This window comes from Elephantulus edwardii, unplaced genomic scaffold (genome assembly GCF_000299155.1).
Source record: "Elephantulus edwardii isolate Elephantulus edwardi_28Jun2011 unplaced genomic scaffold, EleEdw1.0 scaffold00119, whole genome shotgun sequence".
Classification (NCBI taxonomy): Eukaryota; Metazoa; Chordata; class Mammalia; order Macroscelidea; family Macroscelididae; genus Elephantulus; species Elephantulus edwardii.
In genome coordinates this window covers 3,729,478-3,745,246 of record NW_006399869.1, presented here as the reverse complement: position 1 = coordinate 3,745,246, position 15,769 = coordinate 3,729,478, and the positions used below count along the sequence as shown (strand labels likewise).

General features: G+C 38.5%; 1 protein-coding gene across 1 annotated transcript in view; it reads right to left on the bottom strand.

The window, feature by feature from the left end:
- Window positions 1-1,923: 1,923 nt before the first annotated feature.
- Window positions 1,924-15,769, bottom strand: part of NAF1 (nuclear assembly factor 1 ribonucleoprotein) — a 45,007-nt gene continuing 31,161 nt past the window's right edge. Inside the window, exons 5-8 of the mRNA XM_006892772.1 lie at window positions 13,756-13,916; window positions 11,369-11,420; window positions 3,629-3,731; window positions 1,924-2,375 (exon numbers count right to left, since the gene is read on the bottom strand). Coding sequence (XP_006892834.1) covers window positions 1,924-2,375; window positions 3,629-3,731; window positions 11,369-11,420; window positions 13,756-13,916 — 768 coding nt within the window. The remainder of the gene's footprint in view (window positions 2,376-3,628; window positions 3,732-11,368; window positions 11,421-13,755; window positions 13,917-15,769) is intronic.

Here is a 15,769-nt window from a genome sequence, read left to right as displayed (position 1 = left end):
CCTTCCATCTTCTTTTAATACTTCCTGCATCATTTAATATTCTGCCTAAAGCATCCTTGATTATAGCAACTGTAGGTTTGAATTTGTTCTTCAGTTCCTTGAGCTTAAGAAATGCTGAACAAGTTCGGCCCTTTTGATTTTCCGACTCTAGCTCCTTGCACATTTCACTGTAATATTTTGCTTTGTCATCCTGTGCTGCCTTTTGGAATCTTCTGTTCAGCTCTTTAGTATCTTGAATTCTTCATTGTGCTTTGGCTTCTCTGCGTTCCAGTGCAATCTTGAGAGTTTCTTCGGACATCCATTTTGGTATTTTCTTCCTCTTAAGACTGAATTATTGATACGACTGGAAGAAAGCAACATCCAAGGCACATGCATATACATGTGATGAATCATCACTATATGTGAATGAGTAAACACATTCTTCAGGCAAGGCAGCACAAATCAGACTCCAGGAATCTGCACAAAATACAAGAGCAAGAGATATAGGTACTATGTGGCGTATATGCTGCCTTTTACTGAAAGAGGGAGAGTCCATTTCTAACAAGGTTTTAACCCATAATTATTTTAATTACGCTATCAGTACACAATACCTTTAAAAATCTAGGTCTATAGTGGTGATGCTTCCTAGGCCGTGAAGTGGGTGTAACCAGTTGGAAGCCTTGACAAATTTTTAAAGATAGAAATTTACTTTTTTGTAACCCATGTTGTTGTTATGTGCCATTGAGTCAAATGGGACTCATAGCAACCCTATATACATTAGCTCTGAAACTTGTCCAAACCCTGAGGCAATCTCATCGTCTCCAAAAGACCTAATCCCACAGGTCCTGTCACTGAGCCAATCCATCTTATTCTGGGTTTTCCTCTCTTCTACTGTTCTTCCACCATTCCAAGCACGATGTCCCTCTCAAAGGATGAGTCTCTCCTGGACATGTGCCCAAAGTATGCGAGATGGAGCTTCAAAATCCTTGCCTCCAAGGAGCAGTATGGTTTCAGCCTCTCCAGAAGAGACGTTTAGCGCTATTCTCCAACACTCAGCTCAAAAGCACTGATCCGTCTTCTATCATCCTTAGTTAGTATCCAGCTCTCTGATGCACCGCAAGTAACCGTGAAGACCGTGGCCTGGATTAAGCGTACTTCTTTCTCTAGACTGACATCACTGCTCTTCAGTATTCTAGAGAGGTCCCAGACAGCAAACTTTCCCAATGCAATTTTTCTTTTGATTTCCCGACTGCCGGTGCTAAGAGTGTTGATTGTGGAACCATGCAAGATGAAGTTATCAACAATCTTCATTTCTTTTCCACCCATAATGAAGCTGCCCATTGACTCAGTGGTGAGAATATTTGTTTTCTTAATGCTGCACTTCAATACATATTGAAGAGTCCAGTCAACCTTCTGCAGCAAATGCCTCATAACCTCTTCAATTCCAGCAAGCAATGTTGTATCATCTGCATGACACAGGCTATTGAAAAATCAGCCTAATAAAAAGAAGCTGCACTGCAATCCTGAAGGCACACAGTTAAGAGTCTACTAGCTGCTTCACAGAAGAATAAGCAATCTCTGCCCATGTGATTAACTGCCTCTGAAAATTCACCAGAGGGTCAGTTATGGGTTGGTTCTGACTTGATAGTACACAACACAACAGCAGCACACTGTAACCCATAGATTGCCTATAATTAGCTATTTTCTTTATTCAAGAGATGAAATTTTCATATGCATACAATTTCACAAAAGTAACAAATATATATTAATTTACAACTGAAATAATTGTTATTTTGTATTTTACCATGTTTTTAAAAATCTAGGTCCACAATAATTTTTTCTTTAAAATGAAAGGGGAAAAAACCTCAAAAACAAAAGGAAAACTACAACAAAAATCCCACCTTAATAAAAAGTCCACATTTTTCAGTAAATAAATAAAATTACCTAATAGTAAGTCCCAAAATGAGAAGATTTACTATCTGCAGGATAGGATAGAGGAGGAGGGGGTGGCGGGGGAGGAGGTGGGGGTACAGAGTATGGTAAATACAGAAATGGATTAGAGGTAACATCAGGTGCAGGCCATCCCATGTTTATGGATGGTGGCGGAGGTGGTGGTGGAGGGAGTGAAAAATTATGCATGTCAAACCCTGGAGGAGGGAAGGGAAACTGTGGCATCACAGTACTGTCTTGTCTCTGAGGTGGAAATCCTGATGCCTCTTGAGATACCATATGCTCTGAATTATAAAACTGCTGAGGTGGGGCTCTTCCACGGCAAGGTCGAGGATATCTCCCCCGGGAACATCCTCTTGTGAATTCTCTATTGTGATATCCCTTCGAATATTCTGAAGCAGAACAATGAGCATTCCAATTCTGATGTACTTCTGCAAAATCTCCACCTAAGACGGGCAGAAAATCAAATAAAACCAAAATTAATTGAAAGAGAAAAATAAACACCCAACCTAAAAGAGAAAAAATTAACATGTCCATGAAACGGGTATGAATAATGCTTTACAAAACAAAAAAACAAGAACAGGGACAATACCAAATACTGGCAACAATACAGAAAAGCTGAATGGCTCAAACACAGCTGTTAAGCCAAACACTGAAATGGTAAGAAATGGCAAACCATACTGAGAACAATAGACAAGAATAGTTCCCATTTATTTCAGTGTGTTTAAGAAACTAAAAATACTAAAAACTACCATACATCCAACAACTGCTCTAGTCATTTATCCCAGAGAAATATTCATTCATATTCATGCAAAAATCTGCACACTGATGTTTATACCACATTTAGAGCCAAACACTAAACACTTCTAACATGCCAGATACAAATCAAGAAATGAATAATGAAATATAGTCTGTAGGCCACTGTAGACAATAAACTACTACTTAACAATTAAAAGAAAGGACTGCCACTTTTTCAGCTATTTGTTATGCATCTGAAAGCTGAACAATGAGTAAGGTTAACAGAACAGTCAAAGCCTTTCAGCTGTGGTGTGTGAGAGTGGACTGCCAAAAGAACAAACTACTATTAAGTCTGGGAGGAAGTGAAATTGTGGTGCTTCTTGGATGTAAGAATGGCTAAGCTTGATCTCACATATTTTAGGCATGTTGTTAGGAGGAACCAAGTCCTTGGAAAAGGAGATCATGTACAGAAAGCTGGAAGTTCAGTGCAAGAGAAGGACCACACAGAGACTGTAACAACGGGCCCAACTATATTAGAAATGAGGAAGATGGCACATGATAGGTCAACATTCAGATTCACTGTTCATAGGGTTGCTGTAAGTCGTACTCAACTCTCAATGGCACTAAAAAACAACCACATGCTATATTCTATAGCTCTGCAAGATGCTATCAGTGGAGGAAACTAAGTGAAGAGATCAAACCACTTTCCTTTCAGCTGTCACCACAACTCGAGCCTCTAAGCTACTGTTATGTTCTATACTCTTGAATTGGAAACTACTCACCACCCTTGACCCTCTAGTGGTTTTCAGAAGCAGTAAGTCATTTAGAAAAAACTGTCCATCTTTCTTCCACAGAGCAACTAGTGTATCTGAAGTGTGTGCCTTTTGTTTGACATCATAGTTCCTTATCACTCGGTCACCAGAGCTTTCTAAAAGAAGACAGAGACACTGCATTGACTCACCTGGTTCATTAAATTCAGATCTGAGTTTTTTCCGGCCTTGAATTTGAGATTTTCTCCTTTGTTTGGCTTCAGTTTCTTTTTCATCATCACTGAAATCCAAGGCCTTAAAGAGATAAAAATAAAGATTTGCATTACAAATATTTGCCAATTCAAGAGATTAAGAATAGTCAAGCATTTACCACTGACCCTAAAATAAAAGTGTCCTTTCCTATATTTAGTACTTTCCAATAATAACTGAAATAAATTCATTTTTTTTTATAAATGTCTAGTAACCAAAATGAAAATTTACCAATTTTTAAGGAAAAAAAACTCTAGACAACTTTAAAATGTTGATTTTTACAACCTTCAAGATATGGGTATGTCCTGCTAGAAGTTGGACTTCTAATGCAAGATGCCTCAAAGGAAGTAATTTTTTGATACTCTGAATAGTAAGAACTATGAAGGCAAATTAGCAGTGGCATTCACTTGCTAAACAGCAGGCCTCTGGAAACTTCGAGAAATGATGATAATTATAGAAAGGCTTCAGATCTTGTTTATAGGGTCACTATGAGTTGTGCTTAACTCAAAAGCAATCAACAACAACAGAAAATTAAACAGAATTCTTTTTAATCATTCAAAAGGTTCCATAAACCCATTATAAGATAGTGAACTATTCTAAATATTACCGTATAGTATTGATTATAGTATCAGGAATAGTAAAAGGCAATTAAGTGTGTAGAAAATCACAGGGAATGATATCTGGTACAAAAGCAGGAGCCTTGATGCTTGTTCTTCAGTGCTAATAAACCTAAACTCACTGTCAGGAGTTATGTGCTCAGTTACTAACCAAAAGATAAGCAGTTCAAATCCAACAACTACTCTCTATGAGAAAGATGAGGAAGGCTGTTTCTGTAAAGACTTATAGCCTTGGAAGCCCTATAGGGTAGTTCTACATTTACAAACTCCACAAAACTCAGAATGAAAAAGACAACAATGGCATAGTTTTGGCAATAAACCAGATATAAGTATGACTTACTTTCAAGCAGGGACGATTTAAAAAAAGTAGAAAAATCAATAGAAAGTATGAATTCAGATTCACTGCTATAGTCTACAAAACCAAAACAAACAAGCAAACAAAATCACTGGTCTAAACCAAAACCTATAGCCATTTAGTCAATTCCAACTCAAGGCAATTTCTATTGAGAGGCCCTATATCTCTTTTCCCCCTAAACTGTGATTTGAGTAAAAATTTACAAATTGGGCTTTCCATTCATATAGAGGGCAACTATCTGGCCAAGTGACTGGAAGAGATCCATTCCCATTCCAAGAAAAAGGTGACCTGACCAAGTGTCGAAATTATTGTATAATATCACTCATGTCCCACACAAGCAAAACACTGCTGAAGATTATCCAAAATTCACTGGCACAGTACAGTGACAGAGACTACCAGAAATAGATGCTAGGTTTGGAAGAGATTGTGGCACTAGAGATATTATCACCAATGTCAGACAGATCTTGGCAGGAAGCAAAGAGTACCAGAGGAATATCAATCTATCTGTGTTTCACTGACTATGCAAAGAATTCGACTGTGTGGATCAAAACAAATTGTGATTAATATTGAGGAGAATAGGAATTATTGTGCTTGTGTGAAATCCATACTTGGACCAGGAAGCAGTCCTCAGAACAGAGCAGGGAAACACTGCATGGTTCAAAATCAGAAGAAGAGTGTGTCAGAGATGGGTCCTGTATCCACACCATTTCAATCAAAATGCAGAAGAGATCATTCAGGAGGCTGGTCTAAATGAGGATGAATATGGCACCAGGATTAGAGGAAGACTCATCAACAACCTACGTTATGCAGATGACAGAACCTTGCTTGCTGAAACGGAATAGGACCTGAAGCACTTGCTGCAGAAGGTCAAGGACTGTGGTCTTCAACATCAAGAAGACAAACCTTCTCACCAATGGGCCAATTGGCAGCACCATGATAGGTGGAGAAGGGACTGAGGTTGTTAACAGTTACAGCTTGCGTTGCTCCACAATCAACATTCTTGACACCAGCAGTCAGGAAATCAGAAGGCAATTTGGTAAATGTGCTGTCCAGGACCTCTCCAGAGTACTGAGAAGCAACAATGTCAGTCTAGACACTAAGAGGCGCCTGATCCAGACCATGATCTTTGCAATTACTTGCTATGCCTCAGAGAGCTGGACAATGAATAAGGATGCCTTTGAGTTGTGGTGTTGGAGAAGAGTCTTGAATATACCATGGACTGCCAAGAAAACAAATAGTCTGTCTTGGAGAGAGTGAAACCAAGTTTCTCCTTGGAAGCTAGGATGTTGATGCCTTGTCTCACGTACTTTGGGCTCGAGGCCAGGAGAGACTGGTCCTTCGAGAAGGGAAGAACCCAGACGAGATGGATTGACTCAGTGACTAGGACAATGGACGGGGGTGTGTCAGAATCAGTTGGCACTGTTGTACGTAGGGTAGCTATAAGTCACAGGAGACTTGACAGCAAGCACATAACACCACCACCACCAATTACTACTATGCCCACAATTCAATCAAATGCTTTCCACTTCCTTCCTGTACTTTTCATTTCCATTAACCCTTCTACCTAGCCCTGCCTGTCTTTAGAGCTTCATCCTTGGGCAAATACAGTTCTGTGGACCTTATATGGTTCGTTAGTTTAAGAAGCCTCCCTTGGTTTTACTGGTCACCTTAAAGACCTATCTACTATTTGGCAGCAAGTTGAGTCAAGAGGGTAAGTTTTGTCTGAGGTGTGAAAAGTGACCAAGGGCAATAATATCAGGGTCCTACCAGTCTCTATACCAGACTAGTAAACTTGGCTTTTGTATTTTTTAGTGCTGTTCCACCTTATTCCCTACTCTACCCAGGCCTTACTACTGTGATCCCTTTTAGAATGGTCACCAAAGCTGTAAATTTTAAAGCAAAGCTGTAAATCTTGAAGCATACCACAATTTCGATTTTGAACCCTGGAGCTGCTGGTGGAATTGCCAACTTCTGCTTAAATGTCCAACAAGTAGTCTACTAGACTTCCAGGGCTCCATGTAGGTTATAGGTAATAGAGCTGTCATGATCTCTTATGTAAGTTCAGACATTTTAAGAGTCTATTAACACCATAAGGAAAGGTCTGCTGGTGTAGTCTTATAAAGTGGTGTGCTGATAACAGACTGATTGTCTACAAGTTCAAATCCTCCAGCTATGTGTGAGTGAAAGATAAGCAGCCTCTTCCCATTAAGAGTTACGTCTTCAGAAATCTAATGGAGGGTAATCATGAGTAGGAATCAACCTGAGAGTAGGGAGTTTGCTTTAATAACACCACAGAACAAATATTAAGTTTCATTTAAAAATAAATCCATACACTTAGGGGGGACTGGAGGGCATTATGCTGAGTGAACTAACTCAGTCCCATAAGGATAAATATTGTATAAAACCATTACTGTAAAATGAGTAATAAGGATCCAAGAGGGGTGGGAGAGGTTGGAAGCAGAGGGATGAGGATGTGCAGGGGGAGGGAGGATTAATCACTGGGTTGTACAATTTGATGGGTAGAGGAGTGGGGGAAATGGAAAGAATTTCTTCTTGAAAACAATGTATTCAAACTTGGTAAATAAATTGGTAGAAAATTTTATAAAAATAAAATAAAAAATAAATCCATGCAGGCACTCGTGCACAGGCATGTACTGGCTGTTTCAGGACCCACAGGATAACAGACCCAACCTATATTTTTCTTTTTCATCTGAGGTTTACTGGGCAGCTGTTTTGCCACTGACATTATGTTTAACTATCAGGTAAGGATCTTCAGTTCTATCTGAAATAGAAGACTGAGGCACATACTACAGATTACTGTTCTTACAGCATACTGTATGAGGTGATATACCCTAGATGGATGATTTTGTAAAACTTTTTGTCCCTTTTGCCTTTTTCACTAAAAGGTAAGTCTTGTTATTTGAAAGCTAATTGTATCATGATCCCGTTTTTGCACAAATACACTTTTTAGGCACCCTAAATTGGATGTACCTGTCAAGGGATTTAGAAGAGTCAATATGGACATTAGTCTTCACCTCACAGTGCTTCTCCCAAAGTTCAGAGGGAAATGGATACCTTACCAGAGCATAAACTAAACAAGTGTGCCACATAATTTTACCCCAAGTCCAAAGGGGGATATATATATCTTCAGTAAAAAAAGGATTAAAATATACATTTCATAACAAAATTTCAGAAATGCATTAATGTTTCAACATGCTTTAAATTCTTTTGTGTTAAACAATAATTTCTATTTACATGTACATGGACTGAGGGAGTTCTGGTGGCCTAGAGACAAGAAGCTGTGCTGCAATTCTGAAGGTACATGATTTAAGGCCACCAGCTGCTCTGCGGGAGAAGGATGGGCAATCTCCTCCTTTGTGATAAAGTGCCCCTGAAAACCTACCAGAGGGTCAGCTACAGGTCAGTTCTAACTCAATGGTACACAAATACAACAACAAAATAACACTGAAAGGAATAAATGTATACGAAAGTCTCTTAATGTGATTTGTGGTATGGGCTTGCTGAAATAGAAAATCAAAACAGACCTTCTTCCACAAGTTTTTGGGCAGTGACCCTCAATTTGCTTTCTAGGCTGTAAATCTTTACAGAGAAGACCATCTTTCTCCCATGGAGAGCTGGTAGATATCAACTGCTGACCTTTTAGATGACAATTTGGTACATTATAAAGTAAGTTACCTGAGCCTCTCTTGCTGAAATAAATTCTACATCAAATTTTTTTTCTTTTTTTTAACTAATCTAGTAATTCTGTTGAAGATTTTCAGTGATAGGTGACATGTACAGACTTAACTTTGGTTTGCTTGGGGTTTTTTTTAGGTTATTACCAAAGGTGCATGGTACATCTGATTTATTACGGTCTCTTCCTGTTTTCTCTTTCTTTGGCCTCAAACTCCCATAGCACTAAGTCACAGAACTTCCCCACCACCACCACCCCCGCCCATATATATATTTGGTTTTTTCCTCCTTGCTTGTTTCAGGGCAGGGACATTTCCCATCTGATGGACTAATCACATCATGAAGAATGACACTAGAAAGTACTAAGATCAGATGGTGTGGCCTATATGAGAAAACATGCTAAACCTCAGCATCACCAAGATGGAAGAGCAAAGAGGAAAGCATATCCTTTGGACTCAGCTGTGCTGAGAACCTCCTTGACACAGAAAAGGAAAGACACGTGGAGATCTCCAAGAAAAACAAGGCCCACAGATGTTGAAGGGTGATGATACTCCTGTTGTTGTCAGGTATTGTACAATCAGAACTGACTCATAGTGACTTTTTTTTTCCCCACAGTGACTTTCTATCGGATTTTTAGCACAAGAGGAGAATGTTCATCTGGTAAATTTGAGCTGTACATCTTTGTGTTGATAAGAGTAACTGTTTAAAAGAAAACAAAGATTCTCACCAATGGGCCAACTGTCAGCATCATAATAGATGGAGAAGAGATTGAGGTTGTTAACAATCACAGCTTACTCTGTTCTATAATCATCATTCTTGTCACTTAGAAGTCAGGAAATCAAAAGAAGAATTGCATTGGAAAATCTGCTGCCAGGCCCCTCTCCAGAGTGCTCAGTCTAGAGTCTAAGGTGTGCCTGACCCAGGCTATGATCTTTGTAATTACTTTCTATGCATCAGAGAGCTGGACAATGAATGACAGAAGAATAATCAATGCCTTTGAATTGTGGTACTAGAGAAGAGTATTGAACATACCATGAACTGCCAAGAGAATAGGTCTGTTTTGGAGATGGTGAAGCCAAGTTGCTCCTTGGAGGTAAGGATTCTGACGTTCCTTCTTAACATAACTTTGGGTAGGTGGCCAGGAGAGACTAGTCCTTGGAGATGGATATTATGCATGCAATAGCAGAAGGAAGGACAGTGCAAAAGAGGAAGACCCAGGATGAGATGTACTGACACAGTAACTGGGGAAATGGGGGTATGTGTGAATTTGGCTCAGGATAGGGCACAGCTATTATGCACAGGGTCACTATGAGTTGCCACAGTCGACTTGATGGCATGTAACAACAGCAAGCTATCAGAGATCCCTTGGAATGTAATATTGTTGTTGTTACGTGCCACTGAATCAAGCATGATCCTCAGGGACCCTATGAACAAAAGATCTGAACCATGTCCTACCCTTGTGCCACCCTCACACTTCCTGACACAAAAGAGTCCACTGCGGCAGTCACCATGTCAATCCACCTGGTCAAGGGTTTTCCTCTCCTTGACCAATGCTCTCTACCTTTCTGAGTATCATGTCCTGCTCCAAGGAATAGCATCTCCTAGCAACATGTGAGGCAAAGCCTCATCTTTGCTTCCAAGGAGTACTCTGACTGCACCCTCCAAGACATACTTGTTCTTTTAGCCATCCATGGGGTGTTCAGTGGTCTTCTCTAACATCAAAGCCCAAAGCATCCTTTCTTCTTCTGTCATCCTTCTTCACTGTCCAGCTCTCAGATACATAGCAAGTGATAGGAAAAACCAGGGCCTGAACCAGACAAACCTTAGTCCTCAAACTGACATCATTATTCCTCAATACTTTGGAGAGGTCCCTGACTACAGACTTTCCCAGTGCAAAGAAATTTCTTTTTTTCCTGACTGCTGGTGCCCAGTGTGGATCCAAATAAGAGGAGGTTGTTGACAGTTTCAATCTTTGTTCCCATGATATTTCCTATCAGTTCAGTGGTAAACAAATTTTCTTCTTGACAATGAGAAGCAATCCATATTAAAGGCTGAACCCCTTGGTCTTCTGCAGAAAGTGCTTCAAGTCCTCCTCACTTTCAGCAAGGTGTCACCTGCATAATGCAGATTATTAATGAGTCTCGCTCTGATCCTGATGTCATATTCCTCTTCATCGAGTACAGCTTCTCAGATAATTTGCTCAGCGTACAGACTGAATATGTATGGAGAGAAAATACAACCCTGATACACTACCTTCTTTTTTTTAAAGAAAAAAATATTTTTTATTCTATTGTTTGTCATGTGTGAGGAGATTGCCGCCCCCCCACCCCCAGCAGAGCATCTGATGGATTGGAACCACATGCCTCTGTGATTGCAGTGCAGCTTCTTGCCACTAAGCCACCAGAGCTCCCCTACACTACCTTCTTAATTTTAAACCATATAGTGTTCCCTTGATCTACTGGCACAACAGCCTCCTGGTCTAGGTTTAGGTTTCACATGAGCACAATTGAGTGCTCTGGGATTCCCATTCCTCCCAATGTTATCCATAACTTGCTATGATCCATACAAATGTCTCTGCATAGTCAATAAAGCCTAAACACTTTTTTCTAGTATTCTTTACTTTGTAGAAATGAGGCAAACATCCTTTTCCCCTTGAGCCAGCACCCTTAATTTGGAATTCTAGCCGCATTAACCATAGATATAATTGTTTGTTCATGCCATTCATTATTTGTGGTAACTCCCTTGTAACAGCACTAGATGACTAAGACATCAAGTCAACAAAATTAATAAAAAGATAAAATTCTAAATCAATAATTAATTATGAAAATGTACCTAAATATTGTATTTTATGAAATAATTAGGTAGAAAGTTATATTGTAATACATTAAATACTACCTAGGAAAGAAGTTGCAGGTTAGAAGATATCAGTAGACTTCTCTGAGATCAATTATGATAAATGTATAGTGTTAAGACCTGCCTTACTTTTTAAGAATGTACAAAAAGATTTTTATACTGACTTCTAATGGTGGTTCCTGATCATTCTTCCAAGAAGCATCAGATCCCTTTTCCCTAGAGGAAAGAAGAAAAAAAAAAAAGACAAATGACAAAAACCACCAAAAAAAATGACAGATATAAGTAAGTTTCAACTAAATACTTGCAACAATACAGAAAATAATAAAACGGAAATCTCAAACCACAATTTGTAATTGATGTAAATAATAGTAAAAAGTTCTTTTCCTTGTTTCTTAAGTCATGAATAGCTTATTTGAATATACAAATAATTTAAATGCAATTTGTGCAGCTCATGGATTCAAATTGCCTGCCTTTGAGATGGCAGTGTGACTCCTTAACACTGATCAGTTCACTAAGTAAAAGCTTAATCTGTATTTCTAAAACCAATATAAAGCCACTAATCCAAAGAGATGAACCTCAAAGCTAAATGAGCTTCTCCAAGCACCCTGATGTAAAAATCCGTCTAAAATACACTCTGTTGTATGTTTTCTGCAAAATGGGTTTAATTTCCCCAATTATTTCATTTACTCTTACTTTCCAATAGGATAACAGTAAATAAAAAAAAAAAACACAATTTTTTCCTATTATTTAGGATCTACTAATAAATATCTTCAGGAAACTGTGATGGCCCACCAGTAAGGAATTGCATTGCTAACCCCAAAAAAGGTGGTTTAAATTCCCTAGCTGCTGAGGGATAAAGATGGGCAATATCCTATCTTCCTTTCAATTTTTACAGCTTTTGAAAACTCACTGGTTTTGATTCAAAGGCATAGGACAACCCTTAAATAGCCTGAAGGATAACTTAGGTAACATTTCCTTTCAGATTCTTATTCAAAATAGTTACATATATTTTAAAACATGAGTTTAAACACAGTAAGAATAAAAATTTTAATCTCTAAAGTAGCAATGGCTCTCAATCCAAGGCTGTGACTCTTTGTTACTGCTGACTGCCTTCAAGTCAAGCACAACTCATAGCAACCCTATGAACAAAAGGCCTGAATCCCCTCTACAACTACCAACATTTATCAAAGTTCATAGGGGCATGTTATTTACGAAGTGGATGCCACTCCTGCTTCCAATTTTATATGGTGGTTTAAAATCACCAAAAGCTTCTTGGGAGAAAAATGGGAAATCTCCTCCTATATGATTCACATCTTCTGAAAACCCACTAGAAAGTCAGTTCCAACTCAGTGGCAAAGTGGGAAACAATTCAATATGTAAATTATGCATAGCCCACTTTACAGCATGTAATAAGGACCAGTAAGTACTCCCCCTCCCTTTTTTTTTCCCTCTGGGACCAGTACTTTCAATACAGTCCCAAGGCCAGCAGAGCTCCCTAATTTTTTTTTATCTAGTTTATGTCCACGTTCCCAAATGAAGGAGAGCTGGAACAAAAGAGAGCCTGTGTGTCAAATTGGGTACAAAATGTTTTTGAACTTAACAATTATCTTTTCCCTTATCATCTGTAATCATTTCTCCCACTCCTAATTTTACAGGTTTTTTTCAGTAGCTAATACACATTACCTCTCTCCAAAACACTAAGCTTATTTTTATAGCAATAATGACATTACTAGAACGCTTATGCTATCGGTTAATGTAAAAAAATAAATTACAGACGACAATAGCAGGCTAGCCTAATATAAATAGCTTTACAACTACCACCTGGCAAATACAGAATTAGTAGAAGCACAAATATGCAGACATGCCACTAGCATCATTCAGTAAAATTACAGACAAAAAGGCAAGCACTGATTTGCATCTCAGGAGAGTTGGTTAAATCAATCCCATTCACCATGTCATCACAAGCAACTTTTCAGGGATACATTTTAATTGTTTTTTTCCCCATAAATTAGGGAGCTCTTGTGCTTAGTGGTTAAGTTGTACTGTCAACTCAAAGGCTGCTCCATGAGCGAAAAATGGACAATCTCCTCTCATGTAATTAAGAGCATCTAAAAAACCACTGGTGGATCAGGTATTAAGTTGGTTTTCATTCATTAACAATGAGTAGAGTAACAGGTTGTTTAAATCTTGAATTTTTAAGAAACTAAATAGTTACTCATTTTCCTTTTCTAAGAATTATGAACTTTTATTAAATAATTAAACCAAAGAAATGCAAAGGAAACTTTACAGAAAGAACATCTAAGAATTCAGAAAACTGTGTGACCCAAATATGGATCTACAAGCAGATCAGATCACTTTTGATAAAAGATTTCTATAAGTAACCTGTAAACTCAGATAAATTGTAGCTTTCAGAACTATTATTAGAAAAATAATAAAATCTTTAGGAGATAGACATCACTGAAGTATAAGAAACCATTATCACTGAGAATTATTCCTAAAATACTAAAGTTAGGTAATTAAAGAATAATTACCTCACACATAATGTACTTACTGTTTAAGTTTTTCTGTGAATATATACTGGGTGAAGTCTTTCATTGATGGAGCAAAATACATAGTGTCCTTTATTTTAATACCTTTACTCTCAATGTGCTCTGAAGAATTATACCGTAATACATAAAAAGGATGCGCAACACGTCCAAATATCTCAAATATCTATAAAATGGAAGAAACAGAGACTTATTATTAGCACGTAAAAATTAGTAGTATTTTCTCATGCAATAAAATCTTACTAACAATTGTGAAACAGGTAATGTTATCAACACTAGTGAATAAAATGAATGGTATTTTTTTCATTTTTACGTATTAAAGAGTCAGTACTTTTATCACAGCAAGCAAGATTCTGTTGAAAATTATTGAAAACTGACTGGAGCAGCATAAGAGAGAACTGCCAGAAATCCAGCCTGGGTTTAGAAGGGGCCACAGTACTAGGAATATTGGTAGTTAATGTTAGATGGATCTTGGCAGAAAGTAGAGAGTACCAGAGGAATGTCTGTATGTGTTTCATTGATTATGCAAAGCTGTTTGACTGTATGGATCATAACAAACTATGGCTAACTCTAAGAGAAATGGAAATCCCAGAAAACTTGATCATGCTAATGCGAAACCTATACTTGGACCTGAGGCAGTCATCAGAGAAAAGAGCAAGGAAATACTGTATGGTTCAAAACTGGGAAGGGTGTACATCAGGGATGTGCTGTTATCTCCATGCCTTTTCAACCTATATGCAGAAGAGATTATATGGGAGGCTAGGCATCAGGATTGGAAGAAGATGCATCAACAATCTGCGTTATACAGATGACACAACCTTACTTGCTAAAACTGAGGAGGACCTGGGCAGAAGGTCAAGGACTTCAGGCTTCAATATGCTTCTGAGGCTCAATATCAAGAAAGCAAAGATTCTCACCACTGGACCAACTGGCAGCATCAGGATGGATGGTGAAGAGATTGAGATTGTTAATCAGCTTTAGTTTACTTGGCTCCACAGTCAACACTCTTGGCACTAGCAGTCAGGAAATTAAAAGACTTATTGTGATGGGAAAGTCTGCTGTTACAGACCTCTCCAATGTACTGGAGGAGCAATGATGTCACACTGGCGAATAAGGTGTGCCTGATAGTCCAAGGTCTTTCCAATCACTTGCTATGTGTCGGAGAACTGGACAATGACTAAGGAGGTTAAAACAATTGATGCCTTTGAGCTGTGGTATTACAGAAGGGTACTGAATATAACATGGACTGCTAAGAAACGAACAAGTTCCTCCTACAGAGGGTTAAACCAGGCTGCTCCTTTGAGGCAAGGATTCTGAAGCTTCATCTGACATAATCTGGACATGCTGCAAGGAGGAACCAGTCCTTGGAGAGGGACAACATGCTTGGGAGGGTGGAGGGACAGCACAGGAGAGGAAGAGCCTCTATGAAGTGGAATGATTCAATGACTAGGGTAGATGGAGTGGGAGTCTTGGAAATAGTGAGATTTGCACAGGATAGAGCAGGGTTTAGGGCTACTGTATATAGGGTCACAGGCAACTCCATGGCACATAACAACAACATATTTTTATTATAAACCCAATTGCTTACTTAAGTTTTTCTTCTATAAATTTAAAGCAAGCAGTCTGTAAAGAGGTAGTTCTTTGTTGTAAGTTAGTTGAGTAGCACTGCTACTGGTTATCACCGATTTCATTCTGACTCACAGTGACCTTAAAGAACAGTGTAATAATAGGGTTTCTTAGGTTATAATCTTAGCTAAACTGAAAAATATCCATATTTATTCCCATTAAAAATAGGTGACCTATAGTAAATTGCTACCTAACATGAGAGGGACTGGACAGCATATGATAATTTAACTAACTCAGACTCATAAATACAAATACTGTAGAAACATTATTGTAGAGCATGTATAAGGATCCAAAGAGGGGTAGGGACTTAAACATACAGTCACACAATTTGATGAATGAGGGAGGGATTGGTAAAAGAAAAAAGGAAAGGTCCGGGGTTGAAAAACAATGTAT